The sequence below is a fragment of the Thermobia domestica genome, chromosome 6 (genome assembly GCF_964235325.1).
Source record: "Thermobia domestica chromosome 6, izTheDome1.hap1.1, whole genome shotgun sequence".
Classification (NCBI taxonomy): Eukaryota; Metazoa; Arthropoda; class Insecta; order Zygentoma; family Lepismatidae; genus Thermobia; species Thermobia domestica.
In genome coordinates this window covers 123262183-123281252 of record NC_137459.1, presented here as the reverse complement: position 1 = coordinate 123281252, position 19070 = coordinate 123262183, and the positions used below count along the sequence as shown (strand labels likewise).

Genomic DNA, 19070 nt, shown 5'->3' with positions numbered 1-19070 from the left:
TTGGAAAACCGGGAAAAGTCGGTGAATTTGAAAAGACTGGGAATTTCGATTTGCGACGAATAATGTTTTAAAAATATTTGAAATGAAAATTTTAAGACGATTTCAAATGTGTGTAACGAACCTTTGGCTCAAATATTTTGTCTACGAGTATACAAGATACTTTAGTTAATATTTATTTTGTATCATAATTTTTTCTTCATTGTACAAATACTGGAACTCAAAGTTACAAAGAACGATTTTTCTTTTTATAAACTGCACGATCTTTCCTTTACAATCATTGCAAGCGTTTGCCAGATAGACGCCAGTTAACAATGATAAAGAAACAATAACGCTTTCATGCTGCGAAGTACATGCGTGAAAATCGATAGATATCTTACCACGTCTTCCAACTTGCCAAATAAGTTTTTTTTCTTCTTTTTTTTTTTTTTGTGTGTGTGTGTGTGGGGGGGGGGGTAGGACTACAATTATTTTATTCAGTTTTAAAATATTAGTTTTTAAAACCTGAGAATACACTGTTCCAAGTACCTCAGGAAAATACTAAAATTTGTTGTTCCCGAGACTTGTGTAATTTAAGGGCAGTTATCCTGTATTAACGTGTAGAAACACTTACTTGTTTTTAGTGATGTTTCATGAGCCTTGTGGCAATCTGTAGCACTATCCGGGATATCTCCTTTTTCACCAAGCAGACGCAGCCAATGCTGTGAATATATTTTTTAGTTCTTTAGACAGTGGCGATCCGTACTCAAAAGTAACACCTTAATGTTACTCGCGCTTCTATATGCAAAGTCTTGTATATTAGAATGGAGTATAGCAGAGGAATAGTGCAGTTTGCATCAAAGATTCGTTTTACATTACGAAAAGCGCTACCAGAATAGACTAAAGAGTTTCAATATTAACTTCTACAGATACTTAGTGCGACTACGAAAAGCGCTACCAGAATGGACTAAAGAGTTTCAATATTAACTTCTACAGATACTTAGTGCGACGTAATTAGTAAAGTCATGTATCAAATATTAAGCGCAGTGGTTAATACTGTGTTTTAATCGTTCCATGACGCAACTAACGTCGATAACATGAGCTACTACCAGTATATTTTACATGCAGGTAATGTGTCCACTTTGGAGCTATTTCTACAAGAAGGCATTTCTCTTCACTCTACTTTTCCCCAAGTGTTCGTAGTGTTGTATTTTCATGTAGTATGAAGTGTGAGATAGTTGAATACCAAAAGGTCGTAATAATGAAGTTTTAATTTAATCAGTGCATATATCGCACGCATACTGTGAAACCATTTTTGTGTGTATCTGTTTATTTTTGTAATGAAAAATAACCAGGAGTATACAGGTAAAACTTTGGTTTCTTTTATATGAATGTTGATGCTCAACGTTTCTTACGCATATGCATTACTCGATGGAGAGAATATAAGTTTTGCCTCTCCATATTTCAATACTTATTAAAAGATTTATTTGCAAGTGTCATAAACTTGAAAAACTATTCAGGGTATGTTTTGTTAATAGCCAAGGCCCCGAACAGATAATTCGTTGAACCAGGTTTTTAATCGTCTACGTTGCTGAAAGACTATTCAGTATTCACGTAAATTGTGTTTTGCGGCTACTTTATTTTATTTACACATCAATAATATTTGTTGTCTTTTTAGCAACCGGTGGAAACATGGGCAGGAATCTGGCTACATTCGTCTCAAACAGTCAGAAGTGCTCGTTTTCTAATTGACAGTTTTAAACTTAGAAATGTATCTCTGTTTAGCACTAATGGTATGTAACAAACTTATGTTCTGTAGTTGTGCGCATTATCTTTTCCTTTCCTTGTGCAGTGGAATATCATATTAGTGAATCATCCACAAAATGCAGTTGGGTGAACGGTCCAATGGTAAATTAATTTTCAACGCACGTATATATATATATATATTTTTTTTTTTTTTTTCGTTCCTACTAGTTCCAATTTTACCAGAGTTTCCTATCCTGTATTAGTTTATCACACAGATGAAGGTATTTTGGAATACGGTTACTCGTAATTTTAGCATCTGTGTTTTCATTGTAATATATTTTAATTAGCAAAGAGATTTATGTCCAAAGTGCGTATGAGTTCACAAAAATAGCTGATAAAGTTTCACATCAGCGTATGCATTGGGTCAATACTCAATGGATAGCCGGACCAATTTCATTGGACCCTTGATCTTTAAATATGGAATACGTCTATAAATACCGAAGTGTACTTTCTACTATGTGTATTGTTATACATTTGAAGGTTCATAATAATTTCCCATCTTATGCATTTGTAATGAATCAGTTATAATTATTCATCCCATAAGTTTTACAAAATAATATTGATTATTCTTATTTTAAAAGTATTCTGATATTAAAAAGGATGCAATAATTTGCGAACATTATTTAATGGTACGCGACAAATAAAACTTCAATCTCTATTCCTTTATTCACATTTTGAGCCAAATTTTTGTATGCTTTTTCAATGCCAGTAGGAAATATTTGAAATTTCATGAAACAAGACTTTCAGACAAGACGTGTAAAAATTATCTTGTAACTGAAATGCGACTTTCGAGAGAGGACTACAGAAACTGTTGTAGTATCATGATGTTCAATTTCTGTCTAAATGTTGACATCTCCACAGCTTCCCTGAAGAAAGAAAGAAAGAAAAAAAGTGTCGTTAATGGAATCCCCATATAGTTCATACGTTGCTGTTCTATATCTTGTTTTTCGCCTGTATCTTTAGATTTTGGAATTAGGGAAGCAAACGGTTTTCTTCTCGGTGACAGTTCATTATCATGTATTGAAATTAGGAAACTGATTCACGCGATCGATCATATTTCAAATTGCAGATGTGAAATATTGTGCGTGTTGGTACTAACTTAAACAGAAGGTCGGTGGCATAGTCATTAGAGGTTGAATTGTGGGGCCAAAATTCCTGCGTTCAAACCATGGGTGCGCAATATAGGTTTTGTCGTAAACACCGAGTGCCTGTGTTTTCTCGGGGTTTTTTCTTTCTCTCTCTCTCTCTCTCTCTCTCTCTCTCTCTCTCTCTCTCTCTCTCTCTCTCTTTCTCTCTGTTCACATTCCTTTAGTTTTTACATTATTTACGTAGTAATTACTCTTTCGTTTGTGGTGCGTTGAACTAATGCTTTAATGTAAAGTATAAATGTTAAGCAATTAGTTTTCATCTGTCAGTATCCTTGAGCGCCCTCGGGAATTGTTCCCAGACAGTGAATTTGTAGTGATTCACTTCTTTCACTCGTGTAAATAATGTTTCGGAACACGATTTTATTTTTCTCAGGAGTAAGCTGTTTGCTTTTTGGCATGGGAGTTTTATTTTACTTTCGCTATAGTATTTATTGCTTGCAAATAAGATTTTATAAATACCCAAATGTGCGAACCCAGTAGTTGATGCAAAGTAATAATGATATTATTGCAAATGAAATGAAAATTAATAAATAGTAAATTGAGAGTGAATGTGTACGCTTTATTATCCTGTATTAAGTGCGCGATCGTGTTTCATTGTCTGCGAATTTTAGTTCAGCATTTTCATTTCTTACCTTAGAAACTTAACAATACTTACATGCCTAGACTAAACACAAAAACTGGCTGTACCCCAAAAGCAAAAGAAGTAGCAAATGCCAGTTCATTTGTGAAATTGATCGAGGCGGTGTACATGGCAGAGGAGAAATATTTAATCCAGTCGTCAACAACAGGTTTTTATTTCCGACAGCATATTGTTGTGTATAAAGGTGGTCGAAAAGCGGTGTGTGTGTTGGGGGAGTACATAGTAATAGCGTTTTGCTGGTTTAACATGGTTCTTCAAATTGCAGAGGCAAGATCGAAAGTTTAAAGGTGATGTAGTTAAGGTGTTCGTTGTATTCAGTGTTCCTGTGCAGGTAACAACCATGTCAGTTTCCAAGTATTGCAAGACCACCTTCAATACTTCCTGGTAGTTAGGTAATTCTGTATCATGGATTCGGAAAGTACCAGGTGACAAACTTTCTGCTCGCTGCAACACTTGCAGGAGCGTCTTTTCGCTGAATAACGTGGAATGGTAGCAAGTCATACGAATGATAAAAGGATGGCCACGTCCATTTCAATATTAAAAACAGTTAAGCTTTTATGAATCAAGAGAACAAGTCAGTACTTTCTGACTTCAAGTGCCATCCTATTTTTACCTATTCCGTACATAATTTGTTTCTGGCGATGTTGCGTGCTTACATATGGATTCTGCGATGTAAGTGGGTACGAGTTCGAGGATAAAACAAAATAGTTTGCAGGGATTCTTACTAAAGATAGCGTTATAAAAGCAAAATTATTATGATGTATTCAAAGTGTAATGATATACTGTACGTTAATACACATTGCTGCTAAAGATGTGAAAGTATCACTTATGTTCCCAGATAGAGATTGTCGGGAAAATGCAGCTTGAATGTAACAAAATAGCATAATTACACTTTAGTTCATGGAGTACTACCAAACCTGAGAAGTGAATTAGTTCAGTTGTTGGAGACGTAAGTGTGCGATTCTAGAGTACCGTAAAAAGGCAAGTGTGCACGTGTTTATTTGACATGAGCGTTTGTAGCGGATTCTAGAGCTTCGACATTTTAATCGCTTTTTGAGAGGTAGTTTAACCCTTGAACTTAAAAAGAGATGATTCAAATTTCAGTGGATAGTCCCAGTGTAAACCTTACATTTCTGCATATATTCAGGTCAGATATCAAGACGTCGCCAGATGATCCTGTAATAGTTGATCTAAGAAGTTGCGAGTAACTTACTTTGCATGGAGCATTTAAGCGTGCAGTCGAAGTAAGGAATTGGAGAATCATTGAATTTCTAAGAGCTTTGCATACACGCAAAGTCGAGTATACTCCTATAGAGGCTTAGAAAATTTTCCGTTGAAGTTTTGTTACATATCGGTTTGAAAATAGTGTCCAGCGAGCCATTGACATCTAACCGTATATTCTGTTGTATATTCAACATGTCAGAAAGGATAAGAAAGTTCCGGGCTCTTCGAGCTATCAGATCGTGTCAGATACGTTGGAAGAAAATAAAATGGTTATTTTAAACATACATTTTTTTTAAATCACTTGTTTCAGGAAGAGAACCTTTATATATATATATATATATATATATATACTGAATTTCAGACTGAATTTACTGTCTATTACTTTACAACAGACTGTGCATTGGACGTGATGAAAGAAAAAATGTACCAAATAAGTTTGTAAAATCAGAAGTTTTTAGTTCTTCGAGATCATCTATGTTAGAGCCTTTCTATTTGAACTGTGCCCTTGCTGGCGCTACTGTCAATATGTGATTTCCCGTACCTCCCTCAAAAGAGGAGAGACAAGTTGCTGCGGTCAAGATCTTTCAATTGTTGGATGCGGAAGCATTACCACAGTGAATTATTTCACGGACTTCGCTGTGCTCTCTCTTGGTAGCTACTCTAAGTAGCCTACGATCTCCACTCGTCAAGACCAAACGACTGAATGAAATTGGCAACACAGCTGAGGTCATTCACTTCTTTTCCCAAAGCAAAGGGAGGGCTTCATCCGTCAGAGAATGGCGGAGGTGGGGCCGGAGTATAGTTTGCATAGTTTCCTAGGGCACAGATGGAATAGATAGGCTCTAATTGATGTGGAAAATGAAGAAAATCTTCCTGTGAAAAACATTGACACTGGTTTCGCCTTTGAGGAATGTCAACCAATAATATATTTGGAAAATTTGGATTTTCTTTCAAATTGCAGAAAGTGTATACATAAATTTGTTCTTGAACTTGTGGAGAAGTCACCTTTAAACTATAAATTGACTAGAGATCTTTCTTGTTTGGATCTTAATGTTTCTGTAGGGTCTGATTTTGGAGTGAAGCACATGAAGTCTCTTTTAGCAGAACTATTTGTAAATAATTGGTTAGATGGCAATAGACCAGATTGAGTTGTGAGGCTGTTTAGAAAGTTTTGTTTGAATTGTAAAATAATTGAGTCAGTATTCTGATCAGTGTTTGGATGACTTTTGGCTAAATAATTTGAATGCTTCAGAATAAAATGACTTAAAGATGTTGTTGAAATGATATTGATCTTCTTTCATGAAAATTCAAATCTAGAAAAATAATTTTCAATCAGTGCACAGTCTGTAGCAGTAATTTAAAAGACCAAACTTTCGTAACACTCAGACTTATGTATGATTCAGTGGCTTTTTTGGTGGCCTTGAGAAAATATCCGTAAGGAAACAGGATTTAGTATGCACGAAATGTTCTTAATCGTTTTGCAAAAGCAAGAAATCAACGACGAGGGAAAGAGAAAGAGAAACTATAAGAAGCTGATCATTCTGAACGAGCTTGGTTCTGAGAAGACTAAAATAAGATGGACGCAATATTGATGAGGAAATAAAGCGTTTGGGGAAGTGAAATGACTATTGATTTTTTTTTCTAAAGATATGTTTATAATATGCTGCAGCCAGTTTTATGTATATTGCTCCAAAAGATATTTGCGCGCCTGAAATTTTCTAAGTCTCTTAAAATAGGAAATTAGCAACATTGCATTTGAAGGTGGGGAAGTTGGAGAAGTGAAGCATTCCCAACACATCTCACTGTTTGCTGTTCGAAATATTCACCTCCTATTTTGTTACTTAATGCTTCTGTAATATGCGAATATCTGCAGGGGGCATTGATTGGCGTACTGTTATACCACAAGGTTAACAGTGTTGCCAACCCAAGTCGTATTTTTTGAAATGCCACCACATTACGTTATTACATACATTAAATCTGCATATAAAAGAGAAAAAAACGCAATTACAAACTTATTATTCAGTGTTGCAAACAAAGGGCGCTACAATATCATAAACATCGAAAAACAACCAAAATTTGGAGGGTTGTACACACGGAAAAGAAAGTATTTGACAGTTGACAAATTTTCTTTTGCCAATAACTCGGGAACAAATGAATTGATTTGGATATTTTTGTTGTTATCCTTAGAATACTCATAATTTGATAATTTGCCAAAATCTGTACTCTAATAGGTTAATTTTTTGTTGAGTTATTAGGAAAAGAAATTTTGGCAACTGAAGAATACTTTCTTTCGTGACTGTACAACGGTAATTACTCAAGTGACACGGATGGGGTAATTTATATCCGAAGTACCTCAGTGTCGAATACTACGGTCATCATATGATGTATTTCCAACAAGTTACAAGGAAGTGGAACTATGACTTCTTTCAAAGGATCTTATTCCGAAAAAAACTGTTTAAGAATCGCATCGAATTACGTACATGGTTTCCAATGCTCATAAATATCATAATGCCGTTTACAGTAATATTAAAAGAAAAAGAAAAAAGCTTGTCCCTATCTGTTACCGTTTTCGTTCTGAGGTGGTAAACGTTGAAACCAAAAATCACTAGTTTGAACTACTTCTTATTTGAATAGGAAGATAACGTAGGAGATAAAACCTACTCTTAGGACGCTAAATCGATTTCAGAAATCTTCATCTCGATATCTCTTACCGTTTCTGTTGTGATACCTGTCGACAAACAGACAAAACCATTCTATAAGTTTACCGACACATGCATAACATACAGGCATTGAACAGAAAATATGAACACCTGTGCAATCTCACAAAACTTTTATTAGTAAGGAAATGCCCCCTCCTTCTCCAGCTCGAATTACAACTTGTATCCTGCGTCGGATGGACAAATACGTGTCCTGCACAATGTGCACTGAAATATGGAGCCTTTCCTCGTGCAAAAGAATCTCAAGTTCTGAAAGAGTCACTGGATGTGAAAATGGATCACGCACTTTGCTCTCTCAAATACCCCACACATCTTCAATGATGATGAGATCTGGTAACTGAGGACAGCAGATGAGGCGTCCTACCTCATCTTTGTTCCCATCAAACCATGCATCGCCGGCAGTGTGTATAGGAACGTTGTCATCTTGGAACAGGGAACATTCATTAGGAAAGCCTGGATGATGGGATGGAGATGATCGCCCATGATGTTACAATAGTGTTGTGCGTTAATCCTACCAGGCAGGACGATCAGTGGCCCAACGTCATGCCACGATATCGCCTCCCCCCGCCCCCAAAAAAAAAATCAAGGAGTCCCCTTCATGTTTCACAGGTGGCACTAGGCAATCAACATGAAATGCTTCTGCAGGGATTCTCCCACATAAACACGTCTTGTGGCCTGAAATAACGTAAAGGAAGATTCGTCTGACGATATCACATGTTCTTACTGCTGTTACGTGGAGTTTGTGGATGGCACCCCTGCCATGAATGTTTACAACATGCAGTTCCTTTGAGTCCTGGAGGTGGTTGTTCATCTCGGCGGTTATCTAGGACACTGTTGTCCTGTGTTTTCGGGCCACTGTTAACTGTGATCTCGGTCGGTTAACTTTGATTTTCGTCCACTGTCCTGCTTAGCCGATGATGACTTCCCATGTTGTCCGTAGGTTATCACTCTGCTCCTTGCTACACCAGCCAGTGTGGCTGTTTTTGTCACAGAGGCTTCAGCGAAGCAAGCTCTTATGATCATGCCTCTGTCCAAGTCCAAATAGTCTGACACAACCACATTTGACGGATAGCAGAATTATCACATGCAACCGATACGCCAGTTGATGATACTGATATCTTCGCCTTTCTCGTCTGTTCTCGGTGTTGATTTGCCACGAGGGCGACTACAGGCCTGTTCACAGCAAGGTGTTCATTTTATTTTGTGCAGTGTCTATAGTTTGGAAATCTAATACACACAATATAAAATTAAAAAGGACACAATATAAATGTGACTGTACAATAAGTTAGTTAACTAAAGATTATTGTCAATTTTCCGCCTTAAATTTAAACGAAGATAATTTCTTCTTGGCGTAGAAACAGTGCGAAGATTAAATCAAGGAAGAAAAAAAATGCTTAGCTAGGAATGTACAAAGTTTTACAGGAAATTCTCATCTATATTTAACGCATTACGTAATATTTTAAGTTGTAATAAGGTAGCAAAATTAACCAAAATAATTAAAAATAACATGATGATAACGATAATTTAGATATCAGTATGTCAACATTAATATAATTTAATGCGAAGACTGAATCGGAAAAGCATATTTCCAGGACAGAATATGGACTATTAAAGCAAAGTCAGTTATCAAAATTGTTTTCTGAGGGTAAACTTATTACAGGACAGAATTGGTCTGTAACAGACGTAAGCCTGAGTGTTTAAATCAAGTCTTCAGATGGGTTTTCTCCATTGGTTGACAAACACAGATTCTTAGACACTTACAAAATTGTGTAACTCAAGTCCACTATTAAAATGCACTCGAAAACTGTTCCGAGTAATAAATTTATTTTCTTGCACATGTATACGCAGATACATGAGGCAAAATTGAATTGCAGCTGTGTCTTTAAGAAGTTGTGTTGTCAACCAATGGAGACCATCGTGTGAAGACTCAATTTAAACACTCAAGGGTCACGTCTTCCGAAGCTGATGCTAGATTGCTGGAATAGGCATCGAAATAATTAGGATTTAAATAAAAAGGAACATACCGTAGTACGTGGAATTAATTTTCTTATTTGTTTGCAGAGGCTTGCATCTTCGTTAATATACACAATGGCGGGATGTGATTGTTGCATTGTATATAAATCCAGCGTCACCTTTCTAGCTTAACTTGATGATTCCTATGTCATAAGTCATAAAAGACAGTTGGAGCTCTTATCGCTAGTCTGGTTGCGATCGAGCACGCCTTCAGTTCACAGGGTTGAATGTTCGATTCTCAGTTAGGAGCCGTGAAAAATTTTAAAGCTTTACTATGGTTCAAATTCCACCTTAAATTGCAGGTCCAAGTCTCATATAGACTCAGTGCTAAAAGGGAGGCTATAAACTAATCCAGTTAACCATCATGGATGTTGCAATGTTTTGTGATATTGGGATGGTAAAGCAGAGAATGTACGAAATCTTTGTTTTCTAACCGCCACCTTTTATTACAAGCACTATGATTCAGTTACATCAAAATTTCTAAGTTCAATAGAAATTACTAAAAAGAGCGTCTGGGGATGCGACTGAGTCTCTAATTCCTGTCTTCTCTAACTTGTGTGGTTCAGGTTAGACTTTTTTGCTAGGACTCTCCACGGCTCGGTACAGCCAACCAAAGCAGGTTAATTATATGAGAGGTTCCAGTCCAATGCAACTGGATAGGAGGTTCTTGGCCCAATGTAGCCAAGAGGGTAGAGCAGTCGACCGAAGTGGGAGAAGTTGGCTATGGTCAATCCCAGAGCAGAGTGATGTTGAGATGTTCGCTCCTCCTTTCAAATCTGATTTTCAGGTCTCTCGTTGAATCTTCGTCATTGGTTTAGATAACGTCTTCTATCTTCGTTGACATGTGACACAGTCAAGTGTCGTCTGCTTTTGTTGATACGTAGCACGTAGCTGGGAGGTGTTATATGGGTAGGCACATTACAAAATAGACATGGGTATAGGCTGTGGAATAAAGTTAAAAGCAAAATCTTCTATATCACATCCTACATACAGAGGTTGGACAGAATAATGGAAACAGTGTCGAAAATCACATGTAAGTTTTGAGCTTTATTGTACGAAATGCGTTGCATTTGGCGATCGTGTTTTGTCCATGTATGTTATGTACCTTGCTCAGCTGTTATTATTCACTTATTATTATACTCATCCATGAGGATTATGGTGTATTCAAATGGCAGATCCCAGTCTTTCAACGAGGACAGATTTTTGGTGTCCGGTTACTGTGGGTTTCTGTAGTTGAAGTGGCAAGCGTTCTTATAGGGGTATCGAGAGCCACTGACTCCAATTCATGCGGGCATAGACATTAGTGGGAAAACCGCGCGGTCCTTTCATCGTCAGAGGCGTTATGTAGCATTCACTTGTATTATCATAGGCTTGGCAGTAGCAACCCTGCCATGAATATCCATTTTATGGAGTTTCCCGTAACTGTTTTCGTCGAAATCGGGGCTGTCGGTAACAATTTACTTCCTCCATAATTTTAGTGGCAGTTGTCTTCTTATTCCTTGCCACAATTGGTTTTAATACCCGTCTGTACCAGTCTGATAATGTCTTTCGAAACGTGGTTTCCCCACTAACTGTACGCCGGTATGACATTGAAGACAGTCTGCCTCGTTGAAAGTTTGTCAGGCTCTTCGACATTTGAACACACCTTTACACTGACGGATGAATTGAATACTGATAACAGGTGAGCAAGATCCACACCATATAATATACAGGGTGTTTCAAAAAGACAGGGCAAAAATTCAGGGGCAGATTTCTTACGGGTAGACAAGTAAAAACGTTCATATAAACATATGTCCGGAAATGCATCGTTACAGAGCTATAGCCACTGTCACCACCTGACGGTGTGAAATAGTCACCTTCTGTCCGGAACTGTTTCCCGACGTATTACCAGAGTGTCGTGTGTGAAAGAATATGCAACACAGGTTCGAACGAAATTAATTAAGCCGATTGCGCGTTGAATGGTACAAGAATCAGAAAAAACACTCGCAAATAATGCATAATAATTGGTACTTGTAATGTCCGTATTGGAAAGTGCAACATTAATACAAATGGCAGTGAGGGAAACGCACCCAAAAATGCAATTACACATGCTCATCAGGCATAAGAAAATACCATAACGAAAGCATCGTGCAGGAGCTACAACCCAAGGAATGAAGGAGGGAAATGTTGAATGCAAGATGTCTCGCGAGTAGGTGTGGAGGAGTACCATGGCTGACAACAAGAATCATTGCTGATGGACAGCATTTCTAATTAGATTAGTTACAAGTTAAAACATAGCATTTGCCGAAAGGTGCATGAAGCTTTGGACGCACTCTCAGGTCTAGGAGACCATTACAACATTAACATCTCGAAGGTATTTAAGACAGAAAATTTACTGTAATTGGAGCTAGGTACAATGTGAGCTGAAGTGACAGTAGTGCTGTGAAACAGAAGTGTACATTCAAAGTAAGCAAATTGTGCTGTGGAACAAACGACGTGGTGAGAATTGACTGCACTTAGTGGTGTGGAACAGAAACGGGAAAAGTGACTACAACTTGTGCTTTGGAAGACGGGAATACGTGTTTGTGGAGCAAGTGTATGTACGTATCAATAGAGAGTGGTGTTTAGGACAGAAGTGAAACATGTACACTAATGCAGAATTAGCAGATATGTATTTCACATATGGATTGGCGGATGGAAATGCACTAGAAGCACGGCGTCTGTACCAGGAGAGATACCCCGGACGTCACATTCCAGACAAAAACATTTGAATCCCTCTATCGCCGCCTGCGGGAGTATGGAAGTTTTGCGCCCCATGCTGCTGGAAACAGTGGCAGACCAAGAGCTATGACCCCCGAGGTAGAAGAGCAGATAGTGGATGCTTTTCGACACAATCCGGAGGACTGCACACGAGGAGTAGGTATGAGATTGCATGTACCTCACGCACAGATATGGCGTGTTTGTCGGCGAGCGAATCTGTATCCGTATCACCTTCAGCGAGTGCAGGCTTTGTCGCCAGCCGATCATCAGCCGAGAGTGCGCTTTTGCCAATGGTACCGCGAGCAGTGTGTCGTCAATCCAAACTTTGCATCTGCAATAGTGTTTACAGATGAGGCGCAGTTCACACGTGAAGGTATCTTCAATTTCCATAATGCACATGTCTGGTCGCCAGATAATCCTCATGCGATCAGTCAAAGAAGACATCAACAACAGTTTGCTCTAAATGTGTGGTGTGGTATTGTCGGCGACACTTTCCTAGGTCCATACATACTCCCACCGAGACTGACCGGAAACAACTATCGAGACTTCTTGGAAACCCACATTCCAGATGTACTGGATACTGTACCCCTGGCTCTGCGTCCAATGTTACATTTTATGCATGACGGTGCGCCCGCGCATTTCAGTGTTACAGCCCGGCAGTATCTAAATGCCGTATTCCCTGACAGATGGATAGGGCGTGGAGGACCAGTTGCTTGGCCTCCACGCCCACCAGATCTAAATCCATTGGACTATTGCCTGTGGGGACATTTAAAGTCGTTGGTCTACGCATCTGCTGTGGATACTGAGGAGACGCTTCGTATTCGTATCGAAGCAGCTTGCCAGCGACTACGGAACACCCCTGGCACTTGGGCACGCGTTCGTTCATCCATGCGGCGACGGGCTGCAGCTTGCATTCGGGCAGAAGGAGGACATTTTCAGCACTTACTGTAAGGTACTACAGTATCAATGTTGTGGCACTGGTGATGCACACAATTTACTGTTTGTGGTTGTAACTCTTGTTTGATGATGGTTCTTTGGACTTTATGACTATACCTGTGTTGTTTTGCTTTTCTCACTGCCATTTGTATTAGTGTTGCACTTTCCAATACGGACATTACAAGTACCAATTATTATGCATTATTTGCGAGTGTTTTTTCTGATTCTTGTACCACTCAACGCGCAATCGGCTTAATTAATTTCGTTTGAACCTGTGTTGCATATTCTTTCACACACGACACTCTGGTAATACGTCGGGAAACAGTTCCCGACAGAAGGTGACTATTTCACACCGTCAGGTGGTGTCAGTGGCTATAGCTCTGTAACGATGCATTTCCGGAAATATGTTCATATGAACATTTTTACTTGTCTATCCGTAAGGAATCTGCCCCTGATTTTTTCCGTGTCTTTTTGAAACACCCTGTATAAATAGGTAGATAAAAGTGTATAGAAAAAGAAAAAAACACGGTCGCCAACTGTAGCACGTGTTGTCCATTAACGCTTGAAATTGTGATTTCCGACTGTAGTTCACATTATTCTGTTCAGTTCCTGCATGTGGTACATTTACAGGGCCTTAACGAATGCTTAGTGTTTCTTGACCGAGACTACTTTTTGATGTCTTGTCCATCCATGTATATTTAATTTTTATTTCATAGTTAAAATATAATTGGCGATCACTTTAATTTATTTAGTCTTTTGTGTAACAGGCAGCATAAGTTTCACTTTTACTCATTTATTTATCATAACTGAGAACTACTTGGCATATTTACACAGGGAGATACAATATTGTTTGTTAAATGCTCTTTTGTGTGTGTCTTTGAAATGGAATTAAATCTTCCAGTTTAACGTCTCACGTATATGCCCTTTAGGCTAAGGGAGACAGATGATTAAAACAAATGAATGATGATGATGGAAGAATTGGTGGAATTAGAACGTGGGAGTACCCAGAGGAAGCCCACCAACACGATGTTGTCCACCACATACTTACTTGGCCTGGGATCGAACCAGGGATCCCAAGCACCAGAGGTAAGCAGATCCACCGTGTCCCCATATGTGTTTTAATAATAGAATAAAATAGCAAATTTTTTGAAAAGTATTTTATGGTTGAAGGAAGGTGGTTTCCCTACCAAAAATGAGAATTAGTGATGTTCGAATGTTGTTTGCAACTTGTGTTTTCCAGGTTGAATTGGCATTATGGGATACAGCTGGTCAGGAAGACTACGATCGACTACGTCCATTGTCTTATCCAGACACTGATGTGATACTGATGTGTTTTTCAATCGATTCGCCAGATTCATTAGAGAATATCCCTGAGAAATGGACCCCGGAAGTCAAGCATTTCTGTCCTAATGTTCCTATTATTCTTGTTGGAAACAAAAAGGTAATGCTAATTAAATACGCAAATACAAGAAGTTACGTTATTTTAAATATGTTAATGCATGTAAATAATTGCGGAACTGTTATCCATATCGAATTAAACTTATTCAGGTATTTGAATATTCGGTTTTCCGGATATTCGATACTGCTTATTGTTGTGCTAAGGCCACTTGAAATTCTACTTTCGGTGTTCGATATTAAGGGGATTCGTAGCTTCATTTTTATCATGTTTGATGTGCTGTTTTAAGTATTAAGTTCGTTTCTATCTCATCTATCCAAGAGCTAAGCTTGCAAGTGGTATGTACACTCATGTCCAAAATTATTGTCGCATGTCTAAAAATATGTGCTATATAATTTGATAACGAATTCACCCGGTAGTTCTTGTAATGTCAGTATGTGTATAATCGGCAAAGACATGTATGTGGTAAAGTTCATGTTAGGAGAGCAGTAAATAAGAACAATAAAACAAAAATAAAACTTCCTTGTCCATTATCAACATTTTGTTTTACTCATTCTAATTTTCGTATTTATAATTCTTTTCGTATGAAATTTACCACAAATATAAATTTCCCGATTATACACATAGTATCAGTATTAAAAGTATCTTCCAAATCATTATCAAATTATATTCTTACAAGAAGACAGTTATAGATACGAGACAATCACTTTGGACATGAGTGTACGTCTCTTAGGATGATGTGCGTCACCGTTAGGAAAGTATGTGTCACTCATAGAAGAAATCAAACCACCATAGATACATTCTGTTACAAAACAGTTTTATTTTTCATATACAGTATACAATACAAGTAAATTAGTAAATTATTTTTAGTAGAATAAAAATTATCAGCTGTATCAGATTGTCTTTATATGCGATAAAAATTATAGTTTCTTTTTCTCAAAAGCTACATGTGAAAACTTATCTTAATACATGTTGTTTTGTTCAGCTCTGTGTCGTCTAACGATATATGTCTTTAGTCAATATTATACTTAAAGAAAAAATGAAGGTCAGAAGTTATTTATAATTTTGGTTTGTATTTCATTAACCATACTGTATACTGTCGTCTTGTTAGTGTCAGATGAAAAGTTTGATGAAAGCATACTTCAGTATCAATTTTTAATCAGTATCAGTATCAATATTTAATTCGCATGTATGACACTAAAATAAGCACCTAAAATATATATTTTATAGGAACAATAAAATATGCTCAAATACTCTTATATAGGAGAGTCAATCATTCAGCATATTTATGAACCATCACTATAGAAATTTAGTAAATAAAATAACCATGGAAATGATGGAGGAAACCAACGCCAAATATTTACAGTTATAATAATCATAAGGGAAAGTTCTAAACTTAAGATCATTGCGGAATTCCAAAAACAAACGGAAAATATTTTTTTATAATAATAATAATAATAATAATAATAATAATAATAATAATAATAATAATAATCTAAAGGTTGTGAGAATTTCGATGTGCCTAGGTTTTGGATAGTCATACGTGGTGGAACAAACGACGGGAGAAAACAAGATGGACGTAAAACCCTGTGAGTTACATTGTAAAATTTAGTTAAATGATGGAGTTTCCCTTTGGAAAGTTAGTCTAGGGCTGATTTAAGACTATGAGGTTTACTGCCATTGTAAATACCTTCAAAAGAGAGAGAGAGACAAAACAAACTAATTTTTGTACAACACTCCAGTTCACTGATGGATAGAACACTTTAGCAACATTACCTGTTCTGCTGCGTTGAACATAGAATACGTGGTAGTTACAGTTCATGTATTTCAGCTCACTGTCACACAGATCACTTCCTTCTCCCTGTAACGTTCGGTACAGGAGAAACGAGGACACCATAAACGAACTGAAATGAAGCACATTTCCAAGAGAACGGGATCTTAATTGTAGAAATTTCTTGAGACTTTATGTTCGTCCAAAATCTTCCTTAACACGGTCAAACAAATTTTCCAAAAGGTTACCAATTATTCTTCCCAAATTTAGCCTTCAGTGATCACGACAACTTCCATGCAAATTTTCAATTACTTAACAGTGCGAGCGGTCCGCGGTTCGATTCCCGGTCGGGCCACATGGTTGTAAAAGTGTAAAAAGCTTTTTCAGGCCAGCCATCCTGAATGAGGTTTTCCTGAGTTTTTCTCATTCACACCAAACAAATGCCGGGGTGGTACCTAACTTATAGGTCCCAGGCCGCTTGCTTCCTTCCTTTTCTCCGGATAGTGTGCTCGCCGAGGGATGTCATCTCATACATGACGAGCTAAATAGCCATAGATGCCCAAAGCCCAAAAATTAAATCCTTTCGATTACTCAAATCGAAAACGGCTCAATTCATGGAAAACAACTTGTATCAGCCACTTCAGCATGGCACTGAGTTACACATGTTTCTACAATACAGAAAATTGTCAAATTTCGACTGTAACGAAGAACTAGAATAATAAAATTCTAGTATGCGTCGCTGTTGATGTACTTACAGTCCTATCCAACTTTCTTCGTTGAAGACATATCTAAAAATCACACTTCAAAATACGCGGAACAACTGGGCTCAAAATGTGGGCTGTCGCCCTTAACACAACCTCTCACAAAGTGCACAAGAAACTGATAGGAAATCTTGAACTCAGATAGCTTTACCGAGGAATGGGGGTTAAAATTCTGCGTTCTAAACAGCATTATACATACATTAGTTGCCAAGAGCAGTTTAGGTTTTCACACGAAACCCAATGAAATTATAGAAACAACTTTAGATACCTAATAAAAATTCTAATGTTGAATTGCACTTTCGACGGGTAAACGCGAGAGTTGGAAGGTATATGTAACTGAAATGCCTCGTACAATGATTAGGCAAAAAAATTATTATAAAAATATAGCCTATTTTATTCGAAAGAACCGACCAAGGGCGAAAATAATTTAGAAGCGTATAAGAAGTGAGACTTATGGACAAAAGAGGGGTGGAGGGGGAATTTCTCGGTTATCTGTTGAAATAAGAAACAATAAAAAAAAAATCTGTTTAGCAAAATTTCCTTTACCAAGCTAAATGTATGCTGAATAAAATTTGAAACAAGCTTATTTGTCCCAACAATAACAGAAAATAAAAATATATAAAGCTTCTAATGATGTAAAAAAATAAGAAGACCAAAAAAAAAAAAAAAAAAACAGAATTAAGAAAATTACGGGAAAAATGTTAAAAAAAAATGAGGATCGTAGGAATAAGGAAATGTACCTGGCCTGAAAAAGGGTAAGGTATATCCCCATCATTCGTCACGTTACCAATAATGTGAATATCAATGCTGCTTATTATCTGAAAAATGCTTTGAAGAATATTTATATCAGCGAAATCGTCGTTCTATGGAATGGCGTCTTCTGGTAACAACCCAATCATTGTTGGAAACCTACAGAATAATGGAAGCTAAGACCAGAAAGTGTGTTATTCCCTTGACCAAGATAGCAGTGAGAGGATCCGGATGCTAGCCCAGTGAACTACTGTCCCTTTGGATTTCTGGAATACCGCCATTCTTCTCGTAAGTTGCGCCTAGTTTCCATTCTCTGGAAAGCGTTCGAACAAGAATAGAGCAAAATAACCTTTGTACATCTGTAAAGATGCCGTCTTCAGTGAAAACTTCGCTGTCTGGCAGTCGTCGTGAGTGCTGTTTGTCACATAGAACACGAATGCTGAGGGAGTGAATGTCATAGGTGAGCGAACACCTCCAAATCGTGTATATGGAATCCTATCGCCCTCCGTATCTAGTAAATAGAATAAAATCGAAAATTATTGAGCGTTAAGAATGACAGTACAGTAGAACGAGTAATATTATGTCTTGATGTAGGCATTTAACTTTTAAGTAGCATCTTTTGATCGCGTGGCTGAAAAACCTGGATTGAACAGTAATGTGCAAATGCTATCATTAATAAATGTCTTCGTCACTTACTAGCTTTCACTACTTCCAAATATGTAAATGCAATCTTCTAATTTTAAGTTTAGTAAAAAAAAAAAAAAAAAAAAAAAAAAAAAACAGACGACGTTATTCAAGCAAGATTTCGAGCTCGGATCACAGAGAACTTTTATTATTATGCTGCGCAAATTCTTTCCTGACTTTGCTTCCATAGTAAAAGAGGTGGAAAGACATACAATTCAGTTTTCATTAATATACAATTCAATTCTTTTAATATTCGCTATACAACAGTTGTTTTGAATGGAGCAGTTAATTAAAAAAAAAAAAAAAAAAAAAAGTGTTCACAAACTAGTGTTATAATGGTTATTTCAGTCGCTTAGTTCAGAACTTTTATACCATATTTTACACTGGAGTTTTCTTTGGAAACAGCCGTGCAATGAAATTTTGATACATAAAATATTTGTTTTCAGTCTGATAAAGAACATTTCTTACGTTTACACGCTATAATAAAGCAAAATACATTCTTCCATTCG

The 19070-nt window shown here is 37.3% G+C and overlaps 1 protein-coding gene across 2 annotated transcripts in view; it reads left to right on the top strand.

Moving 5' to 3' along the window:
• The window catches only part of LOC145688178 (ras-like GTP-binding protein Rho1), a 45119-nt gene that overhangs the window by 10622 nt on the left and 15427 nt on the right, over nt 1-19070 (top strand). For both annotated transcript variants that reach the window (XM_081762033.1, XM_081762034.1), the window contains exon 3: nt 14440-14640. In XM_081762033.1, the coding sequence (XP_081618159.1) occupies nt 14440-14640 (201 nt within the window). The remainder of the gene's footprint in view (nt 1-14439; nt 14641-19070) is intronic.